The 13,428-nt window shown below is 46.9% G+C and overlaps 1 protein-coding gene across 4 annotated transcripts in view; it reads right to left on the bottom strand.

Annotated features, from left to right (window-relative positions):
• The window catches only part of CAPN3 (calpain 3), a 50,186-nt gene that overhangs the window by 7,401 nt on the left and 29,357 nt on the right, over window positions 1-13,428 (bottom strand). For 3 of the 4 annotated variants that reach the window (XM_012766526.3, XM_012766529.3, XM_012766531.3), the window contains 8 exons: window positions 11,339-11,422; window positions 10,032-10,117; window positions 7,770-7,847; window positions 5,254-5,414; window positions 3,148-3,317; window positions 2,825-2,836; window positions 1,975-2,183; window positions 1,229-1,265 (listed from right to left, as the gene is read on the bottom strand). In XM_012766526.3, the coding sequence (XP_012621980.1) occupies window positions 1,229-1,265; window positions 1,975-2,183; window positions 2,825-2,836; window positions 3,148-3,317; window positions 5,254-5,414; window positions 7,770-7,847; window positions 10,032-10,117; window positions 11,339-11,422 (837 nt within the window). The other variant, XM_012766534.3, reaches the window with a different exon arrangement.

The raw sequence follows: 13,428 nt of genomic DNA, 5'->3' as shown, positions 1-13,428 counted from the left end.
TGCAGACAAATATGCCAGTGCAGGGACACCAAAACCCCTACACCTGCCTGCTCTACTCAAGGAGTTGACATGCATGCTCCCATAGGCTTTTGAATTTGCAGTTCCTGGTAAATACTGTGCACCAGTTACCAGTGTCCAAAAGATAAGAATAGACCAAAATGCACATAATGCTAAAACCAAACGTTTGTGATGATTCAGAAGGCACTTGGAGATCTGGCTCTGGCACAGGTTCAGGATTTTAATCATGACTGTCACTACCCGGAAGACAGTTCAATGGGGCATTTGTCTTCCCATTGGCCTAGGCCTCACCCACGGAGCACAAGGGACTGTTTATTAACCGGAGCCCAAAGCCCCAAGGCAGTCACAAGACTCTTCAATGCAGAGACGCCAACACATACCAACTCTGTGCTTCTGACTTTGGGCTTCTCACCTTTGTAGGCTGGTAGCTTCAGTGTGGAGGTAGGGGACCTAAATCTGGAGTCAGAGGGTCTGGATGTGACTTCCAGCCCTGCCACTTACTAGTTCTGTGAACTCAGGGAAGTCATTTAACATCACTGAGCCTCTGCTCCCTTGCTTGAAAACCAGGGATTATAACCTCATCTACTTCTCAGAACCCTCGCAAAGATCAAGTGAGATAATACGTATGAAAAGTATGTAAAGCATGTGAAAAGTAACCTCCATGTGAGCGCTCATGCTGTGCCAGGCACTTCCCGTACATGATCGCATGGATTTAAACCTCATAAAAGCCTTGAAGGACATATTGTTATTAACCTCGTTTTACAGCATAGGGAAGTGGTCAGAGGGATTATATAAATTGCCCAGGTCACCCAGAAGTTAGGAGGAGGATCCAGGTCTTGACACTGAGTGCAGACTGGTATACTTTCTCTTCTCTGTGTGAGAAAGCCAACACTGTCCAACCTCAAATCCCATGTTAGCTGCCGTTCTTGTCATCCCTTGCAGTAGTTTTGTTCTCTCCCTCTAATTGTTGGAACTGCTTCTCCATTCTAGAACCTCCTTCCGTGCTTCCCAGCCCCTGAGCTGACTTAATGGTCCCAGGACTGTAAGGCCCCTCACTTCTGGCCACGCCAAGCAGAAGTTGCAGTAACATGGAGCAGTTGCTCGGCACGCCCAGACTCCCACTCTCTCCCACACCACCACCTGTCCCCTGCATGGATCAGGGAGCATGACCCTCTGGGCCTTTGCACACATGAGAGCTAAAATCACTCACCACTGGCCGATCCACAGAGATTGTGTTTTCAGCTTCCCTGTGAAGAACACACACATCGGGGGTCTCTGTCACCAGGAGCAATTGGGAAGCACACGGAAGATTTGCTCAGGTTACATGGCTTCTTGGCAGCCATGTCAGGACTAGTTTCCAGAGACCCCCAGAAACCAGCCCTCTGTAGGCACTATCCCCATTAGCCAAGCCCTGGCACACGGGTTCTTGTGGCCATTGCCCAGAGCTCCCCAAAGGCATGACCCAGCCCCTCTACCTGTGGCTTTGTGCTTTTTCCGAGGACAAAAATCAGAGTGGCAGGGGCTATATACCCATCTGTTGTGGCCTTGCTGGCTTCCCTACTCATGCTAACCTAATCTCAATCACCTCAACACCTCTGATCCTTTTTTCCTACTTTATTTTTGCTCCTAATCACTTCTCCAAATCTAACATACTATATGTATTTTTTCCTATCCATTGTCTCATGCTAGAATGTTAAGTTCCATGAGGGCAGGGATTTCTTTCTGTTTAATTTATGGTTTTGCCTCCAGCCCCTAGAAGAGTGCCTGGAATAAATAAGTGCTCAATAAATATCTGCAGGATGAATGAATGAATGAATGGAGGTGATGTGGCCAGTGGCTCAGGAGCTGGGGAAGTGGTGCAGCAGCTCAACCTATTCCAGGAACCCTGAAGGTCCAGCTGTCCCACACAGTCTCTGGAAGGGCCACGTGAGCTTCTAGAGACTGAGTAGTACTCACTCAGAGAGGTTCCTCTTTTCAGAGAAGACTCGGAGGATGAATTCCCCCTCCTGGTGGGGCTCATAGGTGGAGGGTACGATGACATACTCGCTGGGAGGCAGGCGGAAGCGCTGGGACACCTCCCGCATGTTGATGTAGGTTTTGCTCCTGGCCTTGGAGGCATTGTACAGGAAGAAGTCCTTCTGCAGGTGCTGCTTGTTCCCGTGCATCTGGAGGACAGAAGAGCCCATGAGACATGAGCCCCTGGGGAGGCATGGCCTGTCTTGCTTACGGTCCCCTCCACGAGTCCCTTCCCAACTTCTTGGTCACCCATTTCACAGTCTCAGCCTACCTACCTCCAATTCTCAGGGCCTCAAATAGCTCAACATCCCTACCTCACTTCCTCTTCCTTTTCTGCTGTGACTCAGGAGTGAAGGGCAGGTCTATCGTCCCCACACTCAGGACCACTTACCAGAACTGCTGCTCCCCAGCTCTGAATCCCCTCAGGCCGGAACAACTCCAAGAAGGCCAAGGGGCTTTAGCTGGGTTCTGGGGAAAGTGATTCTTCCATCCCAAGGAAGGCAGCCACCCTCAGAACGTGTGTGTGTGTGTGACTGTGAGCGTCAGGAGAATGAGTGTGTGAAGGCATGTGACAGGCAGTGTTTGGTGCAAGAGAGAAAATACACATCATAGGGTGGCCGTCACGGGTCATGCAATACCCTGAGCGTCTGCTCTGCGGTAGAAATAACGTGAGCAAAGCCCTTTCCTATCATAGTCCTGCCCACAAACCCCACCAGGAAGCTTCTTGACGAGCCACAGACTCGGGACAGGAAACGCCGTACACAACTGCTGGCCACTGCCATTGCTATACCTCTTTGGGAACCTTGAGGAGAAACAGAAAAAGAAGATGCTTCAGATGTGAATGAGGATGAAAGGCTCACAGAAGGGAATGCCGGCAATTGCACAGTGAATGCAAAAGCCCGACTCCCGTGTGCCCATCCTGCCTGCCCTGGCTCCACTCCACCACCCACCCTGGCATTTTTTGCTTGTTACAAACACAAGTGGGCCTGATCCTAGGAGCTCTGAGGGTCACTGAGTATTGGAAAAGCCAGAGGACCCCTCTGGAAGCCCCCCGAAGCCTCCTGGCTGGGAAGGCATGTGTTTCCTGGGCTGGAGCTTGTCGACGACCCGCACCTCATAGATGGCAAAGCCGATGGTGAAGAGGTTGGCCCCCAGCTTCCGGTCCTTCCGCCGGTTCTTCTGCATCAGGGCCACCAGGAAGCTGCAGATCACCTCAGAGTCCTCTGGGTCGTCGTCCTCCTCGAGGAGCTTCAGACGGTACTGCGGGTTGGTCCAGAAAGTGTCTGCACCCCCCAGATAGGAAACATACTTTCAGGTCTGCCTCTCGGAGAAAGGGCGGGAAGGAAAATGGGACAGATGGAACCCATTTATCTCTACCCGCGCATCTAGATGTTCAATAAATATTAATGGGAAACACAATTTGTCTAATTAGTCTAATAATATTTGGGGGAAGAGCCTCTGCCTTTATACAGATGGAGCTGCACTGACTGGATGTGTGGTTCCTCTTTCCTCTCTGAACTTTCATTCTGTCTTTGCTGATGGTTTTACTTTCCTTACTGGCCCTGTAAATGTTGGTCCTAGGACCAACCTGGGATCTGGTCCTAGGCCTCTTCTCCTCTCACCCCAGCTATCCTGCCTCCCTGGGCAATCCTGCTGCTTCCACATTTTAACTGCCCCTATATGCTGATGATACCTGAGCTATATATCCCAGTCTCTCTTCTGAGTATATATCTAGTCTCTAGACTATATATCTAGTCTCTCTTCTGATTTCTTTCCTTCCTTCCTTCCTTCCTTCCTTCCTTCCTTCCTTCCTTCCTTCCTTCCTTCCTTCCTTCCTTCCTTCCTTCCTTCCTTCCTTCCCTCCTCCCTTCCCTCCCTCCTTCCTTCCTTCCCTCCCTCCCTCCTTCCTTCCTTCCTTCCTTTCTTCCTTCCTTCCTTCCTTCCTTCCTTCCTTCCTTCCTTCCTTCCTTCCTTCCTTCCTTCCTTCCTTCCTTCCTTCCTTCCTTCCTTCCCTCCCTCCCTCCATCCTTCGTTCTCTCCCTCCTTCTTTCCTTTATTCCTAAAATACTTTTTGAGTTCTTAGCATATAATTAAGTACCATCTCCCATGTGTATCCAATTCTCCATTGCAGATCTTCACCTGGATATTCTATAGGTACCTCAAACTTTCCATGACCCAAGCTAAATTCCTTTACCTATAACCCCACAACCAACCCCACCAAAACCAACAAAAAAACACTATTATTTTTCTCTTGTGTGTCTTACACTGCAGTGTTGACACCATCCACTCAGGCCCCCAAACTGGAATTCTTGACATCATTCTTCATTCTTTCTTCCCCACATCACTCAATATGCTTTCCCCTGAATTCTCCTTCTCCCCATCCATCTCTGCTGCTACTGCTTGGTCTAGGCTTCCATCATCTCTGACTTAAACTGCTGCAGTAGCTGCCAACTCAGTTCTCAGTACCATCTTCAACGTTGCTAACATAGTACAGTCCCCAACTTACAATGGTTCAACTGTGATTTTTCAGCTTTACAATGATGTAAAAGTGATATGCATTCAGTAGAAACCTCACTTCAAATGTCCATACAACCATTTTGTTTTTCACTTTCAGTACAGTATTCAGTAAATTACATGAGATACTCAATACCTTTTATAAAATAGGCTTTGTGTTAGATGATCTTGCCCAACTGTAGGCTTATGTCAGTGTTCTGAGTATATTTAAGGTAGGCTAGGCTAAGCTATGATGTTCTCTAGGTTAGGTGTATTAAATACATTTTCTCTTTTTAAAATTTCAATACATTTAGGGGGCACAAGTGTTTTTTTGTTACATGGATGAACTGAATAGTGGTGAGGTCAGGGCGTTTAGTGTACTATCACCTGAATAGTATACCATGATACCCTATAGGTGATTTTTGATCCCTCAGCTCCTAAATGCATTTTTTACTTATGATATTTTCAACTTATGATGAGTCTATCAGGACATAACCTCATCATAAGTCGAGAAGCACCTGTATTGCTCTGACAGTTTCCTGTTTAAAAGTTGCAAACTTTTAAAACAGCTTCTTATTGCAGACTCCTCAGCATGGTGGGTAAAATGCGGAGGGTTTAATGAATGGATTTATTGAACATAGTAGAGGCTCAATAAGTGATAGCTAATATTGTTCTACCTGGACCTTGTTCTGCTTGGACCCCTCCCCCATCAAGAGTGTCTCCCACCTGGGAAGTTGCGGCAGCCTCCGGCAGAGCAGCCCCTCACCCAGCGGCCCTCGTTCACAGACACTGTCCAGGTCTGAAGCTTGTCAGACTCCAGAGCATCGGCTGTGAGGTTGCAGATCTCCAGCTTTGTGAAATGGTAGATAAAATCATCATATGACATCCTGAGGGGGTTGGAAGAAGAAAGGGACCCTTATGGTAGCAGGTGGGGAGAGGGTGGGAAAAGGAAGGCTGCAGGGCTGACGCAGCACAATAAAATAGTTCAAAAGAACATGGTCAAGGTCCCAGAGAGAGCATCCTGTCCTTACTTTTGAGGGTAAATACTGTCACTTCTGATGTCTCTATACCAATCCATCATCTCTTTAATAATGACTCAAAAATAAACCAGGCACAGAAAGATAAATATCACACGTTCTGACTCATATGTGGGAGCTTTTAAAAAAGTGGATCTCGTGGAGATAGAATAGAATGATGGTTACCAGAGGCTGGGGAAGGAAGGGAGAAGAGGCAGGATGAAGAAGAGTTCATGGGTATAATGAGTATAAAACTACAGTTAGATAGAAGACATAGGTTCTAGTATCCCAAGGTACAGTAGGGAAATTATAATTAACAATAATTTACTCTGTATTTCAAAATAGCTGGAAGAGAAGAATTGTGATATTCCCAATACAAAGGAAAGATAAATGTTTGAGGTGATAGATTTCCAAAGTACCCTGATTTGATCATTCCACATTGTATACATGTATCAAAATAGCACATGTACCCCACAATATGTACAACTATTATATATTAATAAAAAATACAAAAAAAACCATTCCCTCAGTATTATACTAAGACAATATATTTACTGTCTGCCACAGTGTCAAACAAATATAGAAAAACCCTTATTTTACCAAAAGGAGCTAAGAAAAAGAGAACACTTTTTTTAACATGTCAGCCACAAGGCATGTATCTCATTTTCTTTCTTCTTCTTCTTTTTTTTTTTTAAGAGATAGGGGTCTTGCTGTATCGCCCAGGCTAGACTCAAACTCTTGGGCTCTAGTGATCCTCCTGCCTCAGCACCCTGAGTAGCTGGGACTACAGGCACCACCAGGCCTGTCTATGAACCTTATTTTCTAAGTGACTGCTTCTCAAAAATTCTACTGCTTAAACTTTATTATCATCATTGATTTCAGAAAACTCAAATGTGCCTGTAATGAGGAAAGCTCTGCTACACATTTACCTGTTAGTTCATTCCCAAATGTATATTCTAAATACACAATATGTGTCATGCTGCAGAAGATGAAGGAATGTGAAGACAATGACAACTAAAGACTCAGAAATTGTCCCGAGGTTTTGATTCCATGTTTTATACAAATCTTACATAACTTTCTTAACTAACATACTTAAAAGCTTTCTAGGATTTTTATTTATTATAATTGGAATGCAAATAACATGGTTACAAAAAACTAGAAACCCATTTTCACTTTCAATTCCTATCTATTCATTACTTACATATTTTTCCTTTTAAAAATATTGAAGTAGGCCGGGCGCAGTGGCTCACGCCTGTAATCCTGGCACTCTGGGAGGCTGAGGCGGGTGGATTGCTCGAGGTCAGGAGTTCGAAACCAGCCTGAGCAAGAGTGAGACCCCGTCTCTACTATAACTAGAAAGAAATTAATTGGCCAACTAATATATATATATAGAAAAAAAAATTAGCCGGGCATGGTGGCACATGCCTGTAGTCCCAGCTACTTGGGAGGCTGAGGCAGGAGGATTGCTTGAGCCCGGGAGTTTGAGGTTGCTGTGAGCTAGGCTGACACCACAGCACTCACTCTAGTAGCCTGGCAACAAAGTGAGACTCTGTCTCAAAAAAAAAAAAATATTGAAGTATAACTTATATATAATAAAGTACACAAATCTGTAAAAAAAAAAAAAAATCTCAAATGCATGTGTCCTTGATGGGAAAGCTCAAGAGAAATTCAGTTCTCCAAAAAGTTATGGCATGTCCCACACTACACCAAGCACAATGATAGGGAAAAGGAGATAGTTGGAGAAAGGACACAAAATTAGGCAAGCCATTTTAAGGCTCATGGGCATTATAAATAAATTGATGTCAGTCCTAGGGGAACTTAGGGGTCCTGCAGAAAGCTCCCTTTCAGCTGAGACTCGAAGGCTGAGTAGAAATGATCTGTGTGAGGGTGAGGCTGGCATTGGGAGATGGGGAGGAGTGGAGCTTCCTAGGCTCGGAAAGAGTGGTATTGGGCCAGGGAGCAAGTGTGGCTGGAACAGTGTGTGGTGGAGGGGCACAGGGGAGGCAAGAGCCACATTGTGCTGGCCTGGTCCTGGCTCAGTCATCACCGCGACCAGGCGGGCTCCTCTCAGAGCCTCATCCTTGCCAGGCCTTGGTCTGGAGGGGAACAGGGCCCAGATCTCCCAAGGGCTGAAATCTGATAGGCTTGTCTGGGGATTGAGGTCTGGGATTTCACCTCTCTGCCCCGTCCCTTACCCTTCTGGGTCCTCCTGGGTTCTGGACTCACCAGAACTCTCCATCCTCAGTGACCTGGTGCTGCAGACGGGCCTTCTCATCTTTGTCCACAAAGCTCCAGTCCTTCCATCTGGTGGGAAAATGCAGGAATTAAAGAAGGGAAGGCCTGAGGTAGGTTGGGACAGGAGGTATCAGAGAAATATGAAGAACTATAGCCAGTGCAAACCATCAACATGCAGATCTAATCTGTTACCCTCAGTGTAAAACCCAATAGTAATCGATTCCCACCTTCCTCAGGATTAAGACCAAACCTCTTAAGTGGGCTTATGAAGGCTGGACCTGTCTCCTCATGCTTTAAAGTTCAAGAGTTGGGCTCTGGAAATAGGCAACTAGGATCCCCATTTGATAACAGTACTAGCTATGTAACTGTGGGCAAATCACTTAACCTCTGTCACATGCTGTTTCCTCAACTGCAAAAGAGGAACGATCCTATCACTTGCCGAACTGTGACAAGTAAATGAAAAACCGCCTACAAAGCTGTTAACGTGGTGCCTGTCATATAGTAAGAAACTGTCTGAGTTACCAAGAAAAAGACCAAGCATGTAAACATCTCTGCTCTCTTGCCAGGAAACAGCCTTGCATTGTGCTTCTAAAGGCTGAGCAGTTTTTACACACTCGCTCTCCTCGAGAGGGAGAAAATGAAGTGCATTTGTGCTTCAGGCTCACTGAGGAGAAATAAACTAAAGTGAGTTGTCCTGGGGAAGGTAAGGTGTTGAGGAACTGCTTAGAATCAGGGAGCACTGGAGGGTGGGGGCGTGGGGGGGGTGGGGCAATGTAGATTCCTGAGACTAGAAGGAGAGACACGCAGGGGCATCTCAAGTGACCAAGGGTTGGGCCCCGCTCGTCAGCAGCCCCTGCAATGAGGCATCAGCAAGAAGTGGCCCAGGCTGGGCATTAAGCTGTGAGGCTGGAGAACACAGCAAGGGTCCCTGCTGGCCACTGGAACCAGCAGAGCGGACAAGAGATGGGGCACTGAGGGCCGTCCTAAAGCAGAGAGTGCAGTTCCAATGTTATTCCATCCAGGCAAGCTTTTTCTACTCTTCTTACTCCACCCAAACTAGGTGAGGGACTCCCTCTTTGTGATCCTTACCATGGCGTTTATTTCAGTTATTAGTGTGTGTTTGTCTGTCTTCCCGCTGGACCTTAACTCCACAGCAGCAGGGCCTGTGTGTCAGTGTTCGTTTCTACATCCCAGACAATAGCTGGGGCCTGGCACGCAGTCAGCACTGGGAGACGATGTGCGCATGTGAGTGTCCTCAGGAGCAGTGAGGAGGACACAGGGTCAGCACCTTGTCACTGTCTACCCAGGGAGGGTGCTTGTTCACACAACATCCCCGTGCCTAGGCCTGGGCCTCCTATTTAGCAGGTGTTCAACAAACACTTGCCAAACGAATGAACGATGGAATGAGCCAGAACTCACAGTGCACTGGGAGAGAGGTAGGTGGAGGTACATGAGCACAGGAGCTGCAGGGCCCACACAGCATGGGTGTGGTCCTTCTCAGCCACTGAGCCTTGCCAGCTCCCTCCTGGGAGGAAACTCATTCGCTATAGTGATCAGGAAACAGTGACATGGTGGAACTATAGAGGCTTGTAAATGTTCTGAGCCTTCGTGGTAACTTCTACATGTTGGTTATCGGGGGGAGGGGGGCATGGGCAATATATGTAACCTTAACACTTGTACCCCCATAATATGCTAAAATAAAAATTAAAATAAAATAAAAATAAATACATGTTGGTTATCTTGGTTGTCCCCAGTCTATTCCTTTCAGCGATAAGCAGGAAAATTCTTTCAAAGGGCTTGGGTGCCTTTGTATGGGATAGCAAGGAAGAGGTGATCTTAGCAGCGGCTAAGCACTTTCCAAAACGGTCACATTAACTCCTCTTAACAGCTCACGAGGTAAGTGGGAATATTCTTCCCATTTCACAGATAAGGCAGCAGAGACTCAAAGAAGGGAAGTCACTTGTTCAGCCCAGATGACTGAATGAAGACTCTGCTCCTGCTTGGGCCTATCCCATGCTTTCTGGAATCTTTCCTTTCCAGCCAAAGGACATCAGCAACCTCTCTGGGTCTCCAGCTCCCTGGCTCCTCTGCCAGCCCTTCCCTGGAGCCCACAAATGTACCCCTCTTCTCTGCAGATCATTGGTTTTGAGGATGATTTTACACCAAGCATTTGTCACACACTCTCATGACTCAGTACGCAAACCAGCCTTGCCCAGGCCCTGTTGCCCCCACCCGTGGGGCCTCCTCACCTACCCGTCACTCCAGGAGCCATTCCACTCCACCTGGCCCCAGGGGTTCCGCAGCCGCACCAGCTTCACTTTCTCATCTTTGAACAGGGTCTTGGGCAAAGAGAAAAAAGCGCTCATGCTCTGGAGCCTGTCTGGAAAGGGAATCTTCTGTCTTGCCCTGAGGGCTGGGAAGGGGGTAGGGAGACAGTCCCTTATGGGGGGGCTGTTCTGCCCGGCCCTGACCAAGAGGACAAATCAGAAGCGTGCTGTGGAATGGCAAGGGGAGGGGTCAGAACTGAGTCTGCAGGAGTTAGGGCTTAGCCATCCCTTTGCTATCTTCTAAGAAGTGATTTTCCCAGAGGACATCCTGGCCATTATGGAGGCCAGGGGAGGAGGCGGGGCATATACAGTAGGGCTCTGCTGGCACATTAGGGGTCTTTGTGTGAATTAGCAAAAAGGCCTCTGCTGCCTGAGGAACTACAGACAAATGCCCTCTCTAGATGGACCAATTAGAAAAAGGTGCCCCTTTCTCCAGTCTGCTGCAGTGGGCTAATGCCCCTGCCCCTCTCTGCCCCTCTCTGCCCATCTCTTTGCTCAGGGCACAACCTGCCCAACTGTGTGCAACAGCCCTGATAAGGTTCCTGTCTCTGACGGCAACCAGGAAAGCCCAAAAGTCCCAGAAGGAGCCAAACATTATACAACTGGCCCTTCAGTATCCACTAGCTCCGTGTAATACACAGATTCAACTAACTGCAGATCAAAAATATTTGAAAAAAAAACCAAAAACCTCCCAATACAGTATAACAACTATTTAAATAGCATTTACATTGTATTGGATATTACAGGTGATACAGAGGTGATTTAAAGTAGGTGGGAGAATGTGCATAGGTTATATGCAAATACTGGGCCATTTTATAGAAGGACTTGAGCATCTACAGATTTTGGTGTCTGCGGAGTCCCAGAACCAACCCCCCACGGATACTGAGGGATGACTGTAACCGTTTGAACATGAGAGAACAGGAAACTCAAGAACACATGAGATCAACTTTGTAAAACCAAAGTGATATTTCTATTTGTTCCTTAGAAACATTGGGGAAATTGCTATCTTTAGCACTAAAAGCAAAGATAAACTGAGCACCACCTGTGGCAAGATCCACCTCTACCAGTTTCCACAGGCCCCCCACTCCCAGGCACTTGGCTTGGACCTTGAGCTGAATCCCCTGATTAGAAGCAAGCTCTGCAAATGGTAAAGGTGCCCCAAATGCTAAGCCCTGACTTCAGGAGGTTAACCCAGGTAGGGCCCCATACCCCACCAAGCCCCACCAGGCTCACCTCCTCCAGCCCAGTGACCGAGTAGGCATGACCTTTGACCAGCCCACAGGCCATTCTTGTCTCATATTGAACTGGAACAATTGTCTGTAAAGCAATAACCAGACGGCCCATCAGGGGTTGGGGAGCAGCAGTTCTGCTGCTTGGAGACAGGTCATACTGGTTCATTTTCTGGGCTCTGTGAGGACAAGGCCTGCTCTGCTCCCTGAAAGTGTGCCTCACAGCTAAGAGCAGACCCTCACTGGCCCCAGGCAAGCTGGTCACCCTGAGAAGGCTCTGATCTGACCATCAGAGAGCAACGTGGATGCTGGGACATGGGGTGAGTGAGAGCATCCCTGCCCCTTCCTTATGGACCCCGTAGGGTCCTTCAAGGAGGAAGGAGGATAGTTGGAGCCTGCCCTGGACATCGGGGACCCCTGCCCCTGAGGCCATCCAGGGTTGACTATTCCTGAAAGAGAACAGGGTTGAGAGAAAGGATTAGATGAAACATACAGGTCTCACCTTTTTTCTTCATATCCCCTCACCTCCTCCACACCCACCAATATTCAAGAAATCAAGAGTCACAGCACTCAGGAAGAGAATTCTGAGGAGGCCCAAGGAGATCCCTGCTCAGACCTGGCTGTGCCTGTGGGTACAGGGGTAGCTTTTCCATTTGCAGACTTTTCCACGTTGCAGCCTAGGGGATCCTTGGCAGAAGGGTAGGATCACGAAAGCCCAGTGAGCCCTGGAGAGGCTCTATGTAGCTTCAGTTTGCCTAGTAACATAATAGCTTTAAGAGGAACTTCCTGGAGCCATACTGGGCTATAGAATTCCTGGAGCCTTTTTCAGGGTGAGGGATGTGGGAGGGGCCAGGCTTTAGGCCACACAGCCTCTCCCAGATCTCAGTCCTCATGATCCAGACCATCCTGAATAGAAAAAGGAAGAAACTCGCCCATCCTCAGTTCTAGACCTGGGCTCCTGGACTCTTTTGGCATTACTTAAGCATGTCATTTGACTAAGCAGTTCTACTGCTGGGAATCTGTCCTACGGAAACCACTATGGATGTACGTACACAAATATGTGTTTATTGAGATGTTCATGACAGCATTTTAGCATAATAGCCAAAAGACAAAAAGAAAACAACCTAACTTCCTAATAATAGGATATTAAGTAAAGTATAACGTATCTGCATGTTTGAATATTGTACAGCTCCTAAAAAATGTTATAGGAGAATACTTTTGGCACATTAAGAGTGTAAAACTAAGGCCAGGCGCTGTGGCTCATGCCTGTAATCCTAGCACTCTGGGAGGCCAAGGTGGGTGGATCCTTTGAGCTAAGGAGTTCAAGACCAGCCTGAGCAAAAGCGAGACCCCGTCTCTACTAAAAATAGAAAGAAGCTAGCTGGACAACTAAAAATATATAGAAAAAATTAGCTGGGCATGGTAGTGCATGCCTATAGTCCCAGCTATGGGGGAGGCTGAGGCAGAAGGATTGCTTGAGCCCAGGAGTTTGAAGTTGCTGTGAGCTAGGCTGACCCTATGGCACGCTAGCCCAGGCAACAGAGTGAGACTGTGTCTCAAACAAAAGAAAAAAAAAAAAAGAAAGAATATAAAACTATCTGAAAAAGGCAGGCTGCCAACAGATACATACAGTATGACAACATTTTAAAAATAAAAATATAGATTAAGTATGTACATAGAGAAATCCTGGAGGGGCATATACAAAATGTTAGGAGTGATTATCTTTAGATGGGGAAAATATAGGTTAAATTTTCCTGTGTTTTTCTCTGTGGCTTAGTATTCTCCAGTGAACACATCTTACTTCTGAACATACAGAAATATAAGCTCTGTGAGATTTTTCTTTTTTCACTAAAGGGAGAGAATTTGCTTTCTTTGTTAGCAGAATGTCTGGTATGTAGCAAGAGCTCAAAAATAATGAATAAATGAATGAATAAATAAATTAGAAGAGGAAAAATATTTTTAAACAAATTAAGTCTCTTTTGCATTTCTGCCTGTTAACTCATTATCAGAGAAACTGCCTGGACCATGGAATATGAAGAAACTCCCACTGAGAGTCCCTGCAAATCTTGGCTCTTCCACTGACTTCAGGAGCCT

The sequence above is a fragment of the Microcebus murinus genome, chromosome 6 (assembly GCF_040939455.1).
Source record: "Microcebus murinus isolate Inina chromosome 6, M.murinus_Inina_mat1.0, whole genome shotgun sequence".
Taxonomy (NCBI): Eukaryota; Metazoa; Chordata; class Mammalia; order Primates; family Cheirogaleidae; genus Microcebus; species Microcebus murinus.
Note: the sequence above shows the minus strand (reverse complement) of the source record. Positions and strands in the feature narration are given on the sequence as shown.